This window comes from Mobula hypostoma, chromosome 4 (assembly GCF_963921235.1).
Source record: "Mobula hypostoma chromosome 4, sMobHyp1.1, whole genome shotgun sequence".
Lineage (NCBI taxonomy): Eukaryota > Metazoa > Chordata > Chondrichthyes > Myliobatiformes > Myliobatidae > Mobula > Mobula hypostoma.
In genome coordinates this window covers 109,723,823-109,746,486 of record NC_086100.1, presented here as the reverse complement: position 1 = coordinate 109,746,486, position 22,664 = coordinate 109,723,823, and the positions used below count along the sequence as shown (strand labels likewise).

The 22,664-nt window shown below is 42.9% G+C and overlaps 1 protein-coding gene across 1 annotated transcript in view; it reads right to left on the bottom strand.

Moving 5' to 3' along the window:
* Positions 1 to 12,495, bottom strand: part of egf (epidermal growth factor) — a 155,585-nt gene extending 143,090 nt beyond the window's left edge. Inside the window, exon 1 of the mRNA XM_063046350.1 lies at positions 11,987 to 12,495. Within this exon, the coding sequence (XP_062902420.1) occupies positions 11,987 to 12,107 (121 nt within the window). The 5' untranslated portion in view covers positions 12,108 to 12,495. The remainder of the gene's footprint in view (positions 1 to 11,986) is intronic.
* Between the last annotated feature and the right edge of the window lie 10,169 nt (positions 12,496 to 22,664).

The window sequence follows — 22,664 nt, the reverse complement described above, 5'->3', positions numbered from 1 at the left end:
TCTTCTCCAGCCCTTTACCTTTCCCACCTGCCTGGCTTCACCTATCTATCACCTTCTAGCTATCCTTCTTCCCCACCCCCCACCTTTTTATTCTGGCAACTCCCGCCATTCCTTCCAGTCCTGAAGAAGGGTCTTGGCCGGGAATGTCAACTGTTTATTCATTTCCATAGATGCTGCCTGACCTGCTGAGTTCCTCCAGCATTTTGTGTGTGTTGCTTTGGATTTCCTGCATCTGCAGAATTTCTTATGTTTATGATGATGCACTCATTATTTTTTTAAACAACTCCTGAGAATTTTAGATGCAATGTCAGAAATGTGGCTTTATGCAGTGAAGCTGAATCTGAGTTGAATGTGTCAGCAGTATGCCCAGTAAGCCTAATTGTTGAGGTAACTTGGTAATGACACATAAATGTTGTGGTTAGGTTAAAAGAGCTGATATTTCCAAAAATTTCAGATTCGCCTGTGAGTCTATCTCTTCCTCCTAAACATCAAAAGCATCAGAGTGTTAAACTCAGTCCTGCAACTTGGAAGTGCAAACTACTGCATTCTCTGGTATGGACACCTTAGTAAGTTCAAAACCTGAAAAATGAGTCTTAAAGGTATAGATACATTTATTGTACTGTTGGAAACCACTTTTTTAACAATGCTTTTTATATATGTTTTGTACTTTTTGACAAACTTATGTATTTTTCACACTCACTGGCAGAAAGCAGTATAGCAGCTAAACTAACAGTTTATCTCCTTTCTGATTTTTCATTAGCTATGCATTAGCCAATACTCGACCTAAGGAGTTTCTCTTATCATATCCATAAAAGTGATGGGATTTTCAGAAGCACCATTGAGGCCTCTTGGCTTCATCTGTATTACTTTGTCTCCACACCTCCCAGCTCTTTATTTAATTTGCTTAGCATTTGCACGTTCATTCGTACTCTAAAATAAACTGAAATCTTGGAATTAAAAGCGCTCATCATTCCGGAATGCTGGAAGATCCCTAAGGATTAGAAAATTAACAGAGATCCAACTATACAAATCAGTGATATATGAAAATACTAAATACAAGTCAGTCTAATGCTCAAGCCTTCATGGGGTGGGAGATGGTTGACAGTAACCATCATTCTTAGCTGTGGCCCACTTTTTATTTAACCTAGCAACATTTTGTTCTAAAGAAATTGCTTCGAACATGAAATGAGCCAGACCAACAAAAGCCATCCACAGCAACTTGACAAACTCTTTTGAATGAAAGACTAAAAATCTTGGAGATGACCCAATAACATCTTTACAATGTCGCGGGAGATTTTGCATTCGAAATGAGCAAAAGCTTTGCATGAGTTCACAGTGTAGGTTCCCTGAATGGCACTGTAATTAATATTCTAACCATTCCAGAGCCGAAGAAACTTATTGAAAGGAAGGTGACATTTAACGGAGAGGACAGAATTGTAGTGTGGAGCATTCTCTGGTTGCCTTGTTTGTGCTTGGAAACACACTTGGTAAATGCAGCCTGGAATCAGCCCTCATTTACAAAGGCACAATAGAATAAAAAAGTCCCTGTAAGTGTTAGACAAAATGATGTCTGGGAAATACCAGCTAAATAACAAGTCATAGAAATGTCAAGCTAAAAGGGAGAGCAACATTATGTTAGTAAAATAAGAGCTGATTTCAGGGTGTCTCGCTGGTTTGCAACATTTATTACAGTGAAATCGAAACAGAAAAATAAATAATACCTCACAGCATATAACTCTACAACTCCTCTGGGTTGGCCTTTCTTATATTGGTAAATAGATGTGTTACAAATCTGAATAGAGTGTGAAGTATTGAAAGGGCCATTGACAGGTTTATGCAAATGAACACACTCCAAGGTCTGAAAGCTTCAAACTGCTCACAGCTTGTTGCTACTGGCAGGGAAGCAACTTTGTGGCTGGTGACCATCTTCTTCTCTGTCCTATGATGCCCTGCAAGCAGTTGTTTACATAGTCAGCATTCAATAATTTAAACTGCTAAATTGTTCAAGTGCAAAATCAATATAATTTTACTTTATTCTTTTGTAAAGGAGCAATTTAGAGTGCCGTTTAACAAGTATTCACAGTAAGGAAACTAAACACAGAATGAGAATTCTAACTTAAATGCATTCGCATGTGAAATCAGGTATGAAAAAATGCTGGGTGGATTCTACATTGAATCTCCAATAAACCAGAAGTCATTTTCGGAAGTATTTGGGAAATGCTCAAATCCACCCCCTTCTACTGCAGTTGTTCTGTTCAACTGAATGGGAAAAATCTCATTACTTCTCTGAGACTGAAAATTTAGATACTTTTCAAATGTAACTTCATAAAATGTGGAATGGAAAGTCAGGGTTTGTTTTTTAAAAAAGTGTCCGATGTCATTCAAAATAATATTTTAGTAATGACTTATTGATTTACTTATTGAGGAATGGCATAGAGAGGCCATTCTGAGCCTTTGAGTGTCACCGACCAGCAATCCCCCCGATTTAATCCTAGCCTAATCATGGGACAATTTACAATGACCAATCACCCCACTGTGGGAGGAAACTGGGTCACCCGGAGGAATTCCATGCGGTCACTGGGAGATCGTACAAACTCCTTACAGGCAGTGACGGGAATTGAACGTGGGCTGCAGGAACTGTAAAGCGTGCTACCCACTATGCTATTGTGTCGCCCTTACAGTCACTGCAGTCATCAAGCAAGGGTAGCGTGTGGGTTACAACTGTAAACAGAGAAATTGCTCCTTTTGCATTGCAGCAGCACTTAATGCAGAGCTGTGTGAGCCTAGCTCTATTTGTCTGAAACTTTGCTTGGGGCTCAAGTTGACAAGTTTGTTTGTGAGGCCATATCTCAAAATAACTACTTCTGTGGAACCCTTCGACACTGACCCTCCTGGGGCAATGCTGCTGTGGGCACTGGTGTTTCGGAGGGGGGAGTTTCATACAGGTAATATACGGAGTCATGCCAGTCATCATTTGAGTTGTTATAGCACCTATGATGCAAATATCTTTGTGGCCTTTCACTCAGCTGATGGAATAATCGGGCAGGTGCCAGCGTTTGGATCATGAGGCATGGAGCTAGTCTCTCTCATAAAGCGAAGTATGGATTATGACAGGATCGTGCTCCAAGCATCCTGTCAGGAGAAGGACCCGGTTGGTATTAGCCTTTCGTATTCTTTCCTTGTGACTTGTGGCAAGCTGGGCAGTTGCATATTTTCCCCTATCTCGGCAGTTACGTATTTTCCCATCTTGCGAAATCACCCAAGATCAGTTTGCCTGCTCTGGAATGCAGGCCAGAGTTTTTTTCATGTCATAGAGGTTCTTTCTGGCTTGAATGGAAGTCATTTAGAGTTGTGCTGCATGCACTGATGGACAAGGTGCTTCCATGTCAGAATGAACTAAGGCTCTTCACTAACTCTGAAGGAGAGATGCTGAAGTGATAGACGAGAGCATTTATGATGGCGAATGGCATTTCATGCAGGCCACATTCTTCTTCTGTTTTGCCCCTTTAGAAAATTATCTCCCCACTGTCTTTGCCTTTAATTTGGCCTTAAACTGTCTCTTGTGCCTAACTCAGAGAAGCAGCATTAAGGTGCTTCCTCATCTAAGAAAGCAGAAGAACGTTTATGTCTGAAACTGCTGGAGTTGTCCACAAGGGTCCTTACATTCCACATCCTGAATTCCATACTGAGGTGAAAATCCACAACCCAACTCAGGAAAACATAGACAACAATTACCTGATTGGGTTCTTCAGTGCTGTCAATGCTATCTAAGGCCCAAACACTCAAGGTCCCAACCAGCTGAGAGCCAAGAATGGTGAACTGCTCTAGGATGAACAGTCAACAGCTGCAGAAGGAACATTTCAACTACCAACCTCAACAAACCCTCCCCTCCATGTGACCACACAGGACTCCATCCCACATGGGCTATTTTGTCCAGCCCTGACAACCCTCCTGACCAACAAGAAGATTAAAAATAAAGCTATGTCCTAACTGAAACAAGATAAGGCCTTTTGGAGCAGAAGGTATCCCTGCTGAAGTTTTAAAACTTGACAACAAAGTGTTTCAGTCACAAATCCATAACCTCAAAAAACAGGAGACCTCACAAACGCTGTAATCATGACCATCTTCAAGACAGGAGAGAGGTCCAATTTGGTAACTAGAGTGAGGTCTCCCTTCTCTCTGTCATTCTGTTCATCTATTTCCTGTTAACTGCTGAAGAGCTGCTCCTAAACAGTAAATTCCACACCAAAGGGCACAGTAGACAACTGTTTTAACATTTATATTCAATTTTGAGAACTGGGTGTGGCTGACAAGATTAGCATTTATTCTCCATTTTCAGATTTTCATGCATCACACCTCCAAGAGAAATGCAGGGAACAGTACAACAACTTGCCCTTTATGGCCTCACTAACACTCTTTAGCCCGTCAATGAGGAGGAAGTGTTGAGCAGTGTCCTGAAGTCCAGCTTTCACAGCAATTTATCTTCTTCAGGTTGTCATGCAGTGATGTCAGATCCAATCTCAGTAGAGATTAGTGTCATAAATGCAAGCTCTGCCATTCACCTGCCATTTTGCATTCCTCTACCCACAAGACTGGAGAATTCTTCAAAACTAATAAGGGGTGTTCATTGTACAGCAATTACACATCAGGCACAAAGCTACCCAAACCTCTAGAGTCCAGTGGCAAAATGAAATAAGACATATTATTTAGGTAAAAAGTATGAGAGGATGGGCCTCAGAGTCGATATTTGTGCAAAACAAACATAAGACCGTAAGATATATGAGCAGAATTAGGCCATTCAGCCCATCGAGTCTGCTTCACCATTTCATCATGACTGATCCATTTTCCCTCTCAGCCCCAGTCTCCTGCCTCCCCCTGTATCCCATCATGCCCTGACCAATAAGACAATAAGACATTGGCCTGCCTCCCACTGCACCATAATAACAGCCAATAATAAATATTCACAATGAGGCTGTGGAACATGAAATTCATCCCAGAAATAGCTCTTAGCAAAGACAGGCATTGAAAATGAAAATGATTATCAGCTTCAATAAGTCAGTATAGCCTTTGGTTGATTAAGGAAAAAGGAATTTCTATATCATGATCTCAAACATGGCATAAAGCATATCTACTGGGCAGCAATAAGTCCTGTCCTCTCAGAAATGAATTGAATTGACTTAATTACTTACATCCATCATATACACGAGGAGTAAAAATCTTTACGTTACGTCTCCATCTAAATGTGCAATGTGCAATTTATAGCAATTTATAATAAATAGTATGTACAACAGGATAGGCAATATAACATAGAAATATAGTTGTGTCAGCATGAATTAATCACTCTGATGGCCTGGTGGAAGAAGCTGTCCCGGAGCCTATTGCTCCTGGCTTTTATGATGCAGTATGGTTTCCTGGATGGTAGCAGTTGGAATAGATTGTGGTTGGGGTGACTCAGGTCTCCATTGATCCTTCAGGCCCTTTCTACACACCTGTCTTTGTAAATGTCCTGAGTAGTGGGAAGTTCACAACTACAGATGCGCTGGGCTGTCCGCACCACTCTCTGCAGAGTCCTGTGACTGAGGAAAGTACAGTACCCATACCAGGCAGTGATGCAGCCAGTCAGGATGCTCACAGTTGTGTCCCTATGGAAAGTTCTTAGGATTTGGGGGTGGGTCATACCAAACTTCTTCAACCATCTGAGGTGAAAGAGACGCTGTTGTGCCTTTTTCACCACACAGCCGGTATGTAAAGACCATGTGAGGTCCTCGGTGATGTGTATGTTGAGGAACTTAAAGCTGTTCACCCTCTCAACCCCAGATCCATTGATGTCTAAAGGGGTTAGCCTGTCTCCATTCCTCCTGTAGTCCACAACAAGCTCCTTTATTTTTGCAACATTGAGGGAGAAGTTGTTTTCTTGACACCACTGTGTCAGGGTGATGACTTCTTCTCTATAGGCTGCCTCATTATTATTTGAGATCAGTGTAGTATCATCAGCAAATTTAATTAGCAGATTGGAGCAGTGGGCGGCGACAGTTATGAGTATACAGAGAGTAAAGGAAGGGGTTTAGCGCACAGCCCTAAGGGGCACCTGTGTTGAGGATCAGAGGAGCAGAGGTGAGTGGGCCCACTTTTACCACCTGCCGGCAATCTGACAGGAAGTTCAGGATCCAGCTGCACAAGGCGGGGTGAAAGCTGAGGTCTCTGAGCTTCTTGTCAAGGCTGGAAGGAATTCTGATGTTGAATGCTGAACTGCAGTCCAAGAACAACATTCTCGCATCAGCACTTTTCTTCTCCAGATGGACTACCTGCAGCAGGTATCTCAAGGCATTGAAAAAAATACCACCAATGCAGTCTCCAATGCATCATAAACGCAAGAGCTTCTGCAGCCGCTGGAAATCTAGAGCAGCACACAAGAAACGTATACAAAATGCTAGTGGAACGCAGCAGGCCAGACAGCATCCATAGGAAGAAGCACAGTTTCGCGTCGAGACCCTTCATCAGGACTAACTGAAAGAAGAGATAGTAAGAGATTTCAAAGCGGGAGGGGGAGGGGGAGATCCGAAAGGATAGGAGAAGACAGGAGTGGGAGGGATGGAGCTATGAGCTGGAAAGTTGATTGTCAAAAGGGATACGAGGCTGGAGAAGGGAGAGGATCATGGGACGGGAAGCCTAGGGAGAAAGAAAGGGGGAGGGGAGGGCCAGAGGAAGATGGAGAGATGGAGAGTTATAGTGAGAGGAACAGAGGGAGAAAAAAAAAAGAGAAAGAAAGGGGAAAAAAAATTAAAAATAATAAATAAATAAGGAATGGACTAAGAAGGGGAGGAGGTGCATTAACGGAAGTTAGAGAAGTCAATATTCATGCCATCAGGTTGGAGGCTACCCAGACGGAATATAAGGTGTTGTTCCTCCAACCTGAGTGTGGCTTCATCTTTACAGTAGAGGAGGCCGTGGATAGACATATCAGAATGGGAATGGGACGTGGAATTAAAATGTGTGGCCACTGGGAGATCCTGCTTTCTCTGGCGGACAGAGCGTAGGTGTTCAGCGAAACAGTCTCCCAGTCTGCGTTGGGTCTCACCAATATATAGAAGGCCACATCAGGAGCAGCGGACGCAGTATATCATCCCAGCCGACTCATAGGTTAAGTGTCGCCTCACCTGGAAGGACTGTCTGGGGCCCTGAATGGTGGTGAGGGAGGAAGTGTAAGGGCATGTGTAGCACTTGTTCTGCTTACAAGGATAAGTGCCAGGAGGGAGATCAGTGGGGAGGGATGGGGGGGACGAATGGACATGGGAGTCGCATGGGGAGCGATCCCTGCAGAAAGCAGAGGTGGGGGAGGGAAAGATGTGCTTGGTGGTGAGGTCCCGTTGGAGGTGGCGGAAGTTACGGAGAATAATATGTTGGACCCGGAGGCTGGTGGGGTGGTAGGTGAGGACAAGGGGAACCCTATCCCTAGTGGGGTGGCAGGAGGGTGGGGAGAGGGCAGCACCACCATTCACGGGCCCCAGACAGTCCCTCCAGGTGAGACGGCACTTCACCTGTGGAGTCGGCTCCAACCTGACGGCATGAACATTGACTTCTCTAACTTCCGTTAATGCCCCTCCTCCCATTCTTACCCCACTCCTTATTTATCTATCTATCTATCTATCTATCTATCTATTTATTTATTTATTTATGTATTAATTATTCTTTCCTTTTTTTTCTTTCTCTCTCTTTTCTTTCTCTGTCCCTCTCACAATTACTCCTTGCCTGCTCTTCATCTTCCTCTGGGCTCCCCTCCCCTTTTCTTTCTCCCTAGGCCTCTCATCCCATGATCCTCTCCCTTCTCCAGCCTTGTATCCTTTGGCCAATCAACTTTACAGCTCTTAGCTCCATCCCTCCCCCTCCTGTTTTCTCCTATCATTTCGGATCTCGCCCCCCCCCACTTTAAAATCTCTTACTATCACTTCTTTCAGTTAGTCCTGACGAAGGGTCTTGGCCCAAAACGTCGACTGTGCTTCTTCCTATAGATGTTGTCTGGCCTGCTGCGTTCACCAGCATTTTGTGTGTGTTGCTTGAATTTCCAGCATCTGCAGATTTCCTTGTGTTTGCAACACAGAAGAAAAGCTGGAGGAACTCAGCAGCTCAGGCAGCATCTATGAAGAGGGATAAACAGTCAATGTTTTGGGCTGAGACTCTTCATCAGGACCATTGAAGAGACCCAATGAAGGGTCTCAGCCCAAAAGATGAAGCTATGCACATGGAGCCTCTTTATGCCCATCATGATTTTAAGCCAACAAAATCTCCTTGCAGTATTTCACCATTTACCTACATGGTGGATGAAACCAACATTAAGGAATTAACCTGGCATGTTGGAGGAAACCAGAGTGCTCAGCCGAAGCCCGCACAGTCATGGGGAGAACATGTGAAGCCCACATAGACAGCACCATGACGCTACCTTGCAAGATGCAACAGTTCACTGGGATTCCCAGCCCATATTTCCTCAAAGTGGAGACAAGGCACTCAAAATGTTATTGTTTACTTCGTTCAAAGGAACTGTGCAAGTGGCTGAAGGAGCCAACTGTTTCACAGATGTCCCACCCAGCCAGCCACTTCATCAGACACCTTCTACCCCTTCCGTAGAAAAGTCAGCAGATCCAACATTGGCCTCATCACTCATCACCTCAGAAGCCACAAGACCAAAGTTCATACAACACACAGCAAGTGCTGGGGGAATTCAGCAGGCCAGACAGCATCAGCGAAAGTACAGACAGGTCATGCCTGCTGTCCAGGGACTGCTTAAGGAGAAGGAAATACAGAAAGCAGTATAGAAACAGTTACCACTATGTATGCCAGTCAGGTGATGAATTTCATATGTTTGTGAATTTCAAAAGGAATTCTTCTGCTTGCCTGCTAGATATTTAGCTGAGGAATTTCAGAAACCCTAGAAGAAAGCACAATTTATATCTATGTCTTTGTGTCCTTTACAAATTAAGTGCATAACTTTTTTCAATACATCTTGGTTTATGGTATATTGAGATATATATTTGCCTTCCACAAGTCAATATGAAGTAGCTATGAGGTGCATCGACGAAGATGTAACACTGGAAACTCAAGAGCTAGTCTGATAAAACTCAGATCATGAATAGGCGATGGCTTAAGGACATTAAATAAATTTTATGGGATTTGTTGCAGTGAAGAGGACAAAGTCTCATTTAAGAAGCATCACATGAGCAAAACAGACTTCACTTAGTACATGCATAATGAAACTTATGTGTTATTACAGGGCATGTCTTAGACAACATCAGCATTTTCACTAGAAGACAGCAAATGACTCCCTATTATATACCTTACAATCCCTAAAACCTGCACCTGGGCATATCTGATGAGGTTTGCTTCTCTAAATATTGGTTATTATCTGGAACAAGAACATCGTCGGGGAGCTTTTACACTACCAGATCCACCCAGGTCACAGCAATGGAGATCTGTTAGATCAGCCTGCAGGTAAGCTTTGAATGTGCTGTATGTCATAGATCATGAACACAAGAAATTCTGTAGATGCTGGACATCCAAAGCAACACACACAAAATGCTGGAGGAACTCAGCAGCCAGTCTGCTTCAGTGCAAGTGAATTAGCGGTCGACATTTCAAGCTGAGACCCTTCTTTAGGACTGAGAAAGAAAGGAGAAGATACCAGAATAAAAAGGTGGGAGGAGGGGAAGGAGGATAGCTAGAAGGGGATAGTTGAAACCAGGTGGGTGGGAAAAATAATGGGTTGAAGGAATCTGATAAGAGAGGAGAGTGGACCATTGGGAAAAAGGGAGGGGGAGGGGAGCTGCGGGAGGCGATAGGCAGGTAAGAAGAGGCAAGGGGCTAGAGTGGTAAATAGAAGAAGAGAATGGAAGGAATTTTTTTTAGCAGAAAGAGAAATTGGTATTCATGCCAACAGGTTGGAGGCTAACCAGACAGAATATAAGGTGTTGCTCCTCCACCCTAAGGGTGGCCTCATTATGTCGCAAGAGGAGGCCATGGACGGACATGTTGGAATGAGAATGGGAATTGGGAGTAAAATGCTTGGCAACTGGGAAGTTCCGCTTTTGGCAGATGGACCGGAGGTGCTCGATGAAGCAGTCCCCCAATTTACGATAGGTCTCACCAATGTTGAGGAGGCTGCACTGGGAGCACCAGACACAATAGATGATCCCAGCAGATTCACAGGTGAAGCGTAGCCTCACCTGGAAGGAGTGTTTGGCTCTCTAAATGCAGTTGAGAGAGGAGGTGAATGGGCAGGTGTAGCACTTTGGCCACATACAGGGATAAGTGCTGGGAGGGAAATTAGCAGTGGGGGGGATGAATGAACAAGGGAATCACAGAGGGAACGATTGCTGTGAAAAGTTGGGGGGTGGTGGTGGGTAAAGATATGTTTGGTGGTAGGGTCCCTTTGGAGATGGTAGGTATTGCATAGAATGATGTGTTGGATCTGGAGGCTCATGGGGTGATAGGTAAAGGCAGTAGGAAGATGGGGTGAGCGCGGATCTTTGGGAAATGGAGGAGATGCAGGTGAGAGCAGCATCACTTAGGCAAACCCCGTTCTTTGAAGGAGGAGGACATCCCTGATGGCCTGGAAGGGAAAGTCACATCCTGGGAACAGGTGTGGCATAGATGAAGGAACTGAGAAAAGGGAATAGCATTTTTGCAGGAGACAAAGTGGAAAGAGGTGTAGTCAAGATAATCCTGGGAACAGGTGTGGCATAGATGAAGGAACTGAGAAAAGGGAATAGCATTTTTACAGGAGACAAAGTGGAAAGAGGTGTAGTCAAGATAATCCTGGGAACCAGTAGGTTTGTAAAAGATGTTGGTCAAGAGTTTATCTCCAGAAACGGAGACAAAGAGATTGAGACACAGGAGGGAGGTGCTAGAGTTGGACCAAGTGAATTTAAGGGCAGGATGGGAGTTAGAGGCAAATTTGATGAAATTGATAAGCTCAGCATGGTTGCATGAAGCAGCATCAATGTAGCGGAGGAAGTGTTGAGGAGTATTACTGACGAAGGCTTGAACATGGACTGTTCTACATAGCCAATGAAAAGGAAAGCATAGTTGAGGCCCATGCAGGTGTCCATAGCTACCTCTCAAATCACAGATGTTACATTTGATACAGGAAACAGATTCATCAGCTTCTACTTGGAAAGGAGGTTCCCAACAGTAGAACATAGACAGCTGCTCAGTCACATGTAGCATTCAATATACCAGAACTTGTTACAATAGGCTTGCCAACTATCCTCAAACTTGTCTCATTGATTTCATTTTTGCCTCAGAGTTTGGGAAGTCGTGAGTTTGAATCCCATCCTAGTTGAAGAGGGCTTCAGAATAGAATTTCAGACTTAAGGTCTGAACAGCCAAAGTATACTTGTACCATCACTGGGAATTGTGCACAATAGGTCAGAATATGAAGAATTAAGTCTTTGCATGATATCGACGGGCAGAAGAAGATTACAAAGAGAAAGAAGAAATGCTGCAAATCTAGAATGAGCATTTTAGATGTTACCCAGTTAATAGGTGTCAAAGTTACTTGCTGCCCATTTCAAGTAATTAAACTGAAGAGTTCTTTTTAATATTTAACAATGACAATCCCAGTTTACACAAAAAACTGTGCAAATATCCCATTAACAGCAACAGTCACATAGGAACTTGCATAACCAAAATTTTCTGAAAATCTTTTAGAAAGCTTTTGAAATTTTAAAATTTCAATTCAACTTCAAGTACATTTAAAACACATGTTCAATATCAAAAATAAATTGTGCATAAATTTTGTATTAATAAAAACCTTACCTACACACTGGCTGTATTTTTATATTTAATATTTCTATAACTATTAAATATAAATAAACTTATCCTAATTGAAGATATAATAATTCAGAAAAAGTACAATATGGTAATCAAGATGTAAAATAATTACTTGTTATTTAACTTTTAAAATGTCCACAAGGAAAAATAAAAGTGGACTTACCAACACATGTGAAGTTATCATCAGCTAAACGGTAACCATCCAAACATTTCCAGTCGAGACAAAGACTGGGAGATGGCAACACAGCACAGAGTATGACTATTAGGAGAGATGATACTACCATAATCTCTGTCACTTTTGCCTAATTGCAGAGCTCACTGTTTCTTAAACATAATTTCAAGGCAGAATGATAAAGAGCTACTCTAGAAAAAAGACGAACATAGTCTGTTAGTCTCCCAATAACCTTTTGTCACTAGATTGTGGAGCTCTAGACTTTTGTAAAGTGCAGCTACTTCGGAATACCAGGGTCTATGGCTTTGCCGAAGAAAGTTTGAAATGCCTGACACCCTTGTGACAGATTTGGCAAGTTTAAAAAGAATCTAGATGAATAGCAATTCTGAAGATTCTCTCAAATATTAATGCCGTGGTTAAAGGCAATTCCAAATACAATCCTACAGTCCTGTCTCTCAATGCTCCTTTAGTGAAACATTTTCTTTGCTGAATGAAGTGTGCTTTCTCCTTGTTTGCATGCATTTATAAGTATTCCCCTCCTCCAGTAATCCTCAGAAGCATGAAAATTTTATTCACTCCTCCCCTTTCTCTTTTTTTAAACCTGATGACTGAAACTTCATTCAAATGTACATGTAGATGAGAAGTCAGCCAAAGAACAGAGAGCTGTAACTCATAGTTTTCTGTCTGTACAAGTCTATAGCATACGTGTTGAATGTGACTACTCATACTTCCAGCTGATTCATTCAGAAACTACAATAAATATCAGTTCTTCAAAAGGCCAACAGAGTCGACAGTGGTTCGTCAGTGACATGGAATTCAAAAAGCATCATGTTTAGGTTTATTGCTTTTTTTGCAAATTATCTGATCCCATTAAACTACACAAATTTCACCAATAGCCACTATTTCTAACAAACTGCTGTGTGAAGCAGCTTTTTACTAACCTTTCCTGATAGATAGAAAGCTGAAACAACTCCTGAGCTTGAGCCAAACCTCACCACCATAAATATCTTCTCTCTACAATCACCTATCTGCTATTGAATTTAACAAAAAAAGCAACCTACCATATTGGCACTGTTGCCAAGGAAACCGCATTGATTTCTAGTCTATTATGCTCCACTCCACTGGTAACTATTTAATTACAAAGGCAGAAGCGGTATGACCAGAATTCCACAGCAGCGGCATTTTTGAATACGGGCACGTTTAGCAGATAACACATATTCTTTTTGCATCTCAGAAAGGCTGATCATGTTTTTGAGGCACTACATAGCTGAGTGCCAGGAATTACTAACCACAAAACCGACGCCTAGGCATATCTGATGAGAAACACTATCAGGTCTCTGTGACCAGTCAAAATAGACTGGACTAGAATTTTGATAACACCATTACTTGAATTATTTCTAAAGGTATGTGAATAAGTCATAAAGTCGGCTCATAATGTTCTTGAAAATTCTGAGTCTCTGAGTTACATGGTCGTGAGGAATTGGTTGACATAGTGCTGGATTTTACAGTACTGTGTGATGGCAGACTGGTTTAACCCAGCATGGAATTCACTTGCAGCCACTTCCACATTACATAGTGCCAGCTCGGAAACTCAACCTGGTTATTCCATTGGGGATATGGAGCTGTGAAACACTGTTTTACAGTGCTGTTCAATACATTGGAGCGGGGCTTCCCAACGTTTGTTGTGCCATGGACCATTAAACAAGGGGTCTGTGAACCCCAGGTTGGGACCCCCTGCTACTAGAAGACGATGGGCCAAGTAGCAATCACTATTTAACAGTAATAAAAAGCAGTTCCTCCTAGCGTTGCACAGTCTTCAATTCCAGTTAAAGACCATTCATTTGGGAATGGGAATCTTCTTCAGACCGATACAGAACTCTTTGAAAGTTCTTTTCCCTGGTTCAAAAGTACTTCCAGTCACCACAGACACTCTTCTTGGGCGCTGCAAAGAGTTGTTATCCACCTTCAACAATGGAAAGCATTCATGGTGGCTGCATTGAAGCAATTCTTGAAAGGGAGTTCCATCCAGGCCAGACAAGACTTGGACCACAGGGGAAAAGGGCAGAAGCACATCTCTGAGGACCTTTTACCCCACAAAGTCTACAACTGCTGCTGCTGAACAGGTCCATAATAAAGGCCTTGACACCACAGGGGCGAGATAAGCTTCTGCTGTCTGGATGGGTCTCTTGCAGACAGCGCTGCAAACACTCCTGAATACTTCGTCATGGTCCGCTGCAATCTTGCATGGCCTTACCCTGTCCCTTGGTACCCTCTTGTTTTTAGTGCATGTATAGGATATCTTGAGATTCTCTTGAATGCAACTCACCAAGGACATGTCATGGTTCCTTTTAGTCCTCCTGTATCTCTAAGTTCTTTTTTGCTTCCTTTGTACTCCTCAAGGGCCCTGTCTGACTTCAGCTTCCTAAACTCTCTATATGCTTCCCTTTTTCTTTTTGACTGAAGTTACGTTTATCATTGTCCAAGTTCCTGAACTGTGCCATCATTTCCTACTTCCTCACAGGAACATGTTGGTCCCAAATTCTGATCAGCTGACTCCCCCATGTCAGATGTAGACTTGCCCAATAACAGCCATTCCCAATTTACTCTCCTGCTCTTGTCTTATATTGTTTTAGTTACACTTTCCCCAATTTTGCGCTTTCCACTTGCAGTCCAGTTGTATCCTTGTCCATAACTACCCTAAGCTTGCAGAATTATGATCACTGTTCCCAGAATGCTCCCCCCACTGCAACTCTAATCACCAGACCAGTTTCATTTCCTATTGATAATGCGATACTTTGTGTTCCCTTCCTGAACCAGGAGCTCCTTATCAGTAACTGCATTCCACTCAGTCACTGTGGAAGTATTATTGACTGTGAGAGGACTTTGTTGTTGGGTAGTACCCGGTATCCAGAAAGTTCACATTATTTTATTGTGCAAGAGTACAATTTGCTGGCTGTGTTCCAGGCTCAGCACAGTCCCAAGAGTTTGCCCATAGGAACTAGTCACTCCTTTTGAACCTTCTGGCATCTGTATTTGCCTCGTAGGGCATAACTATAATAAGGGCCTTGACATCACTGGAACTCAATTGGGAATGTTACGGAGACCTCAGCTGTCCACTTCAGTTCAGAAAATCTCCACAGCACACTTCCAGGAGGACTTCATACTTTGTCAAAGCCAATGGCAAACTGTGCAGCCAATAGGGAAACTAAATGGCAGCCTATGAGAGAGGACATGTACATAAACATATTTGAAAAGCAAAGGGGGTTAGGTGAGATTGCAAAGGTGAGGTTATAATCACTTCAACCGTGCTCACACTGAATTATGGGAGCGGAATGGAGGGATCAAGTGGTCTACTCCTTCTCTTACTTTTTATGAGCCTGAGGAGGAGGAGGACGAGCTGTAGAAGGATTAAGCACTAAATGCAGATTATGCTGGTCATGTGCTTTGCCGCAGAAGAGAGGCTACATGGGGCCATACCATCAAGAATCATCATTATCTGTAAGATTTACATGATCACTAAACACTTGATGAGCCTTCTCTACTGGAAGTCACACGACTGGCCAACATTTCTCATCCGATGATTAGTAGCAGACGGATGAGCTGTAGCAGGTGTTCGCTACAGAAAATCTGATTTTTCACCCGAGGAAGAACACGTGAGAAGGCAATATTGCAGAAAGACCAAAGAATCCATCTTGGAGAGCATGCCTCATGACAGGTTGTAATGGCTCAGTCAGTCTTGTGCCCACAGCACATTTTAAAATGACTGCTTTTGGATTGGAAGCAGCAGGTAGTCACAGCTGAAATGTCTTTAGCAGCTTTACTGAAAGGTTTACATCACAAAATCCAAGCAGGACAATCAGTAGAATACCAACATACATGTGCATCACTAATGGACCTTTGCCTCTTTAGGATACAGAACTGCTGTTAAGGGACCTTAATCTTATCTATTAACCGGCCAAGAATGCTTTTTACTGAAATAGAACTGTTTCACTTTCTGCAAATGTTGCCTGACCTGCTGAGTGCTTCCTGCATTTTCTGTTTTATTTCAGATTTCCCGTATCTGTAATTTTTGCTTGATTTTCAAATGGATTTCTAGTTGCCCGGGGATCCAGCAGAAACTGATACAAATGGGCCATACCATTCTGATTACTGGAGCAGGCACAGTGTAGAACTGAGAGCTGCAGTGGTCAACTAGGCCACAGTAAAATAAGAAATGATATTCCGGAAATATCTTATCTGAATATAGACCCTCAGGAAAAGGTATTGTTCACAGATCATTTGCACCGTGCTCTGGAGATAACTATTGTCATTGTGAATTATCACACTTTGGATCTCAGTGACATGGGAAGGTTCGAAGTAGAAACAGCACTAAGCTTCTTGTACTGCTTACACCTTTCAATAGGATTGTAGCCAATAATTTTGCCTCAATATCACGCCCTTGTACCAAAACCATTCATTCATTCTGTATCTACAAAGCTTACTTCCTCTGTTTTGAATCAACTTGGTAAATAGGCTTCTTAGGTAAAGATTTCCAAAGGTGGGCTTCCTTTGTGTGAAATTTCTTCCTGAATAGCTGACCGCATGTTTGTTTCTCGACACCCAAGTACAGTGAAAGATTAATTCCACACCTACCTGACAAGCCCCGCCCAAATAACATACCTTTCAATGAGATCACTAGATTCTAATTCCGAAAAAGTAATTATATGACGAATGCACCATCCCAGAAATTATAAACACCAGAAATTCTGCAGATGCTGGAAATCCAAAGCAACACACACAAAATGCTGGAGGAGCTCAGCAGGTCAGGCACTATCAATGGAAAAGAGTGAACAGTCGATGTCACGGGCCCAGATCCTTCTTCAGGACTGGAAAGGAAAGCAGAAGATGCCAGAATGAAAAGAAGGAGGCTAGCTGGAAGATGAAAGGTGGTCAGGTGGGTGGGAAAAGTAAAGGGCTGGAGAGTGGACCAGAGGAAACAGGGAAGGAAGATGATAACCAGGGTAAGTGATAGGCAAGTAAGAAAGAGTGGAGAATCAAAGAAGAAGGGAGGGGGAAGGGAACTTTTTTTACTGGAAGAAGATATTGATATTCATGCCACCAGGTTGGAGGCTACCCAGATGGAATATAAGGTGTTGCTCCTCCACCCTAAAGGTGGCCTTATCTTGGCACAACAGAAGGCCATCGACTGACATGTCCGAATGCAGAAATGAATCTGCTGAACCTTTTCTTTAATTCTCTCCATAAGTATATTATTGCTCCTTATGTAGCAAGACCAAACCTGTACACAATAATCCAGAAGCGTACTCACCATATAATAGAGAAAAGGCACCTCTAGGTGACCAGCATACTGATTGCCTTCCTAATTGCTGACTGTACTTGCAAGTTCATTTTCAGAGGTTCGTGTGTAAGGACATCCAAATTCCAAATTTGGACACAAATTTGTGAGCCTGATACTTTGCCAATACTGGCACTTTCCCTAAAATGTAAGCAGTGATGGACTGCATTCTCCTGAACTCTCCTGGGATCCAAAGAGTTCACCTTGTATCGAAAGGTGTTCAATTCTCCAAGTGTTCATTGACCATTAGAAGCCTGCGTGATTGCATGACTTTATTCCGGGGGTGTTTGCCTAGCCAGGCAACTTTATTATTCTTCTGCGTTTCTCTGAAGCTCCAGCTGCCTGTGGGATGACTCTGGTTTTCCATCTCCTTACCTTTGTCTGTCGGGCTGAGTCCAGGGAAACTTAGAAGAATTTTCAACAAGCACCAGACCCCTGTGTTTTTCAAACCTACAAACACACTCAGACAGAAACTCGACCACCCCAGGGATTCTTAAGGTTAAAGTCTGTCCCAAACCTTGTGGCCCATCAGGCCGGTGCTTATGCCGGTTTCTGTGGTGTGAAGTGACTGAGACTCCCCCCCCCACCCTGGATAGGACGCCAGTCTATCGCAAGGTTAACCCCCAGCATTTGCCGGTACCCATTTTCAGCTGGGTGGACTGCAGCAGTGTGTAGTTAAGTGCCTTGATCAAAGGCACAACACGCTGCCTTGGCCGAGACTCGAACCCACGACCTTCAGATCATGAGCCCAACGCCCTAACCACTTGGCCACGCACCACAACCCCAGGAATACTACACCCAAACATAAACAGCAATATTGTATATGCTATTCAATGCAATGAGAACTGCACAGATCTGTATATCAGCAAGACAAACAATCACTTCACAAACGGATGGCCCAACATAGGAGGGTCAAGACTGTATATCTACATCTAAAGGACAAGGGACTCTTCTTTGTTGATAACAATGTGCGTATTTTGGACAGAGAGGTGGTTTGAATGAGGGGTTAAAGAAGCTATCTTTGTCAAACTGGAAAACCCACCCCTGAACTGTGGGGATGGGGTACGACATCACCGATCAGCTACTTACATTGCAGTCCTAACGTCTTTACCCCAGTGTCTCCACAAAAGTTCACTCCTCCATACATGCAGATATAAGACTAATGACCCTCTCATTACCTCTACAACTCTTAACAACCCCAATGTGATTGCCATACCTTTAAACAACTCACAGAGTTTATAAACCGGAAAACTACCCACTGTGGATCAGAACTGAAGAAGCCTCTTTGGTGAGTGGTGAAACGCCTTCTAGGCAACACAGCAAGTCCAGTTGCCTTGATTTGCTACTGCTTGATATAACTGTTTCTTCGACTTTTAACTGCATTGGAATACTTCTGTATATCAGGGACATTGAGAAAACATAGCAGATTTGACAGAGGGCAAATCCGGAGGATGACACTAAAAGCTTTTCTTAACTGCTTTGCATAATCATTATGTAAAGTTTAATGTAGTCGAAGCAAGTCATAATGGCTTTATGGAGGATAACTCCTAATTGACATATTAGCTCGAGTTGTTCAGAGACATAGCAGGAGATCCTGTAGATGTAATACGTTAATTTTCAGAAGGTATTTCACAAGATGTCACATTAATACCTGCACATGAGCTAAGAGCTCTCAGTATTACGGCAAGTGTATTAACACGGACGGAAGCAACACACAGAAAGGTGGAGCATCTCAGTGGCCCAGGAAGCTTTACCTGGAGTTCCTCCAGCTTTTGATTCATTGCTCCAGGTTTCCGGTCTCTTGCTTCTTCTGTCTCCAACATGGTTGTGTAGTTATTGCAGGGAAGATGAAGCACTAACATCAGGGATTTTTCAGATTTTATAGATGTAACAAGGAATGCCCCAAGGATCAATTATTGGCCCTCAGTTACCTATGATTTATATAAATGAGCTGGAGGGAGCAGAGTTTAATCTCGTCAAGATTTCCAAGGTCACAAAAGTAGATGAAACTTACGTTACAATAAGGATATTAAAAATCTGGAACTAACTATTGATAGTTTGTGTTAGTTGGGAAAAGATTTGGTAAATGGAGTTTAATGAATGGAAGTATTAGGGAAGAGGAATTTAAATGCAGAATATTACTTAAAATAGTGAAATATTGCAGATGGGCAAATAATAGAGCTATCCAGTTGTTCTTGTGTACGAATTGCAGATATTAGGAGGCAGGCAGAGTAAGTGGTTAAGAAAAGTGGCATTGTGGCCTTGGTTGCAAGAGGCTTGAGGAAGGAAGGTAGTGTTCATATTGTACTGAGTACACATAAGACCGTGACTGAAGTACTGTGCACAGTTTCACTGCACAGTAATAATAAAGAATGTACTGGCATCGGAGGCTGTCAAAAAGAGATTCACCTAATTTGTACTATCACAAGCAGTTAAACAAATTGAAAGGAGTTAACCATTCAGGACAAAGACGAGAAAAAGAAGTCTTCACTCTGAGAGTAGGTAAAGTTTCAGAATTCTCTGCCCACAAGTTCCACGGAAGTTCGAAATATACTAAGTATATTCGAAAGAGGAAGCATTAGGATTTTAGACATTAAGGAAACAATTGGATTTGGGGTTACTGCAGGAGAGAGGTGTTGAGATAAAAGATCAGCAACTATCTTGGTGAACAGTGGAGAAGTTACAAGTGCTCAAATAGTCCTCTCCTATTTCTAGCCACAAGAGATTCTGCAGATACTGGAAATCCAAATTAACACACACAAAAGGCTGGAAGAACTTGTCAGAGAGGAATAAAGAGTCAATGTCTACTTCCTACCTTTCACTTCTCTCCTTTTCTGTTCCCTTTACTGGCTCCACTCTTACCCCTTGTCTCCTCACCTGCCTATCAGCTCAGTCTGGTTCCTTTACTCTTCCTCTTTCTCTCATTGTCCACTCTCCTCTCCTATCAGATTCCTTCCTCTTCAACCTTTTATCTTTTCCATCCATCACCTCCCAGCTTCTCACTTCAACCCCCCCAACTCACCGCACACCCCACCCACCTGTCTTCACCTATTCACTTATCACCTTCCATCTTGTACTCCTTTCCCTTCCCCCACACCTTCTTATTCTGGCTTCTTTCCCCTTCCTTTCCAGTCCTGACAAAGGGTCTCAACCTGAAACGACAACTCTTTATTTTTCTCTATAGATGCTGCCTGACCAGCTGAGTTCCTCCAGCGTTTTACGTGTGCCTCTCCTATGTCTTTCTTATTTGTACATTTTTATATTTTTAGTGCAGGTGACAAGCAAGTTCCAGACCACTCTACTTGTACCAAAGTTGCTGGTGAACGCAGCAGGCCAGGCAGCATCTCTAGGAAGAGGTACAGTCGACGTTTCAGGCCGAGACCCTTTGTCAGGACTAACTGAAGGAAGAGTTAGTAAGAGATTTGAAAGTGGGAGTGGAAGGGGGAGATCCAAAATGACAGGAGAAGACAGGAGGGGGAGAGATGGAGCCAAGAGCTGGACAGTTGATTGGCAAAGGGGATACGAGAGGATCATGGGACAGGAGGCCCAGGGAGAAAGACAAGGGGGTGGAACCCAGAGGATGGGTAAGGGGTATAGTCAGAGGGACAGAGGGAGAAAAAGGAGAGTGAGAGAAAGAATGTGTGTATATAAATAAATAACGGATGGGGTACGAGGGGGAGGTGGGGCATCAGCGGAAGTTAGAGAAGTCAGTGTTCATGCCATCAGGTTGGAGGCTACCCAGACGGAATATAAGGTGTTGTTCCTCCAACCTGAGTGTGGCTTCATCTTTACAGTAGAGGAGGCCGTGGATAGACGTGTTCACCAGCAACTTTGATGTGTGTTGCTTGAATTTCCAGCATCTGCAGAGTTCCTGTTGTTTGCACTCTACTTGTACGTTTATTTTGCTGACAGGATTCTTTCATCTGTGACTAAGAAGAACTCTCATTAATAAGGATTGTAAAACTTGTTCAGATGACATCCTGTAACTGGATTTAAGTTTTTATTCATTTTTCCTATTTTGTAAATTAATTGAAGTTATGCCATAGATTATCTTCTTCTGTTCATTTAAGTTTGCTTTCATTATTAAATTAGTAATTATCCGATAATTTGCATAAAATAAAATGACAAATGAACACAATCAATGAACAGATAAGCATATCCAAATTAAGAGAGAAGCATGATTATTTTCTTGTATTTGAAGAGCTATCCATGTTAAATAGATCTTCCCTTTAAACAATTATGGGATTTTAAATTACTATAAATAAATCTGATGTACCTATCCAGTCTTAGCAAGACCAACACTAAAACTGATAAGAGGACTTTGTCTTGAAACTCTTTTGAAATACCACCTCTATTGTTTTCATATTTCTCTTTCCAGAGGTCACAATTGCGTTGCAGAAGCAGAATTTCCTTGACTGGTACCACCACCTTCCAGCAAAGAGTCCTGCCAACGCTATAGATCTCATCTAAATTGTCAGTTGATCAAGAGGCACCAGTGTTGGTGCACATATCAACCCAGATGGTCCTGTGGGATCAGAAGGCTTCCAGAACACACTGCACTGCAGTTCAGTGCCTGGAGCACAATTAGGATTATCGGCCTCGCAGTCTCTCAAAACTGTTAACATTCTTCTAAAGAGGTAAAAACATTAATTAGAATTGGATGTTTAATGTATTATTTAATTCAATTCAAGTTTAGGTGTCATTCAACCATACATGACTACCCATGAATGCAGCAAATGAGACAGCATTACTCTGGGGCCAAGGTACAAAACACAATACCAACAGTCACACACAGCACAAAGCACATATAGCACATATGAAATAGCAAACACATGTAATATATCAGTAAAATACAGCCACACAAAATAAATAGTGTAGACCCTGAGTCCATGAATGCTGCAGAAATCTGCAGTCAATCACAATACAGCTTGTCTTGTGCAAAATGACCACTGGTGAGGGGAGGGGAACGAGTAGCACCAACCTCAACCTGGATGCCACGCCACAGCACCCTCTGGTGGAGCACACTGGCTCCGATGCCTCACTCCTGGTGCCTGTAAGCAGGCAACACTGCGGCTTGAGGCCCCGAGTCCTTGAATGCTGCAGAAATTTGCAGTCGAGCATAATACAGCTTGTCTTCTGCTGAGCATATACTGAGGTTGGGGGCAGCACCAACTCCAGCTGGATACCACACCCCACTGGCCCCCAGTGGAGCACATCGGCTTCATCGCCTCTCTCCTGGAGGTTGTAAACAGGTGACTCCACAGCTTAAGGCCCAGTCCTTGCTACAACAAAGGCCATGCAGTTGCCCGCCGTTCACCAATATGTCAGTGAATG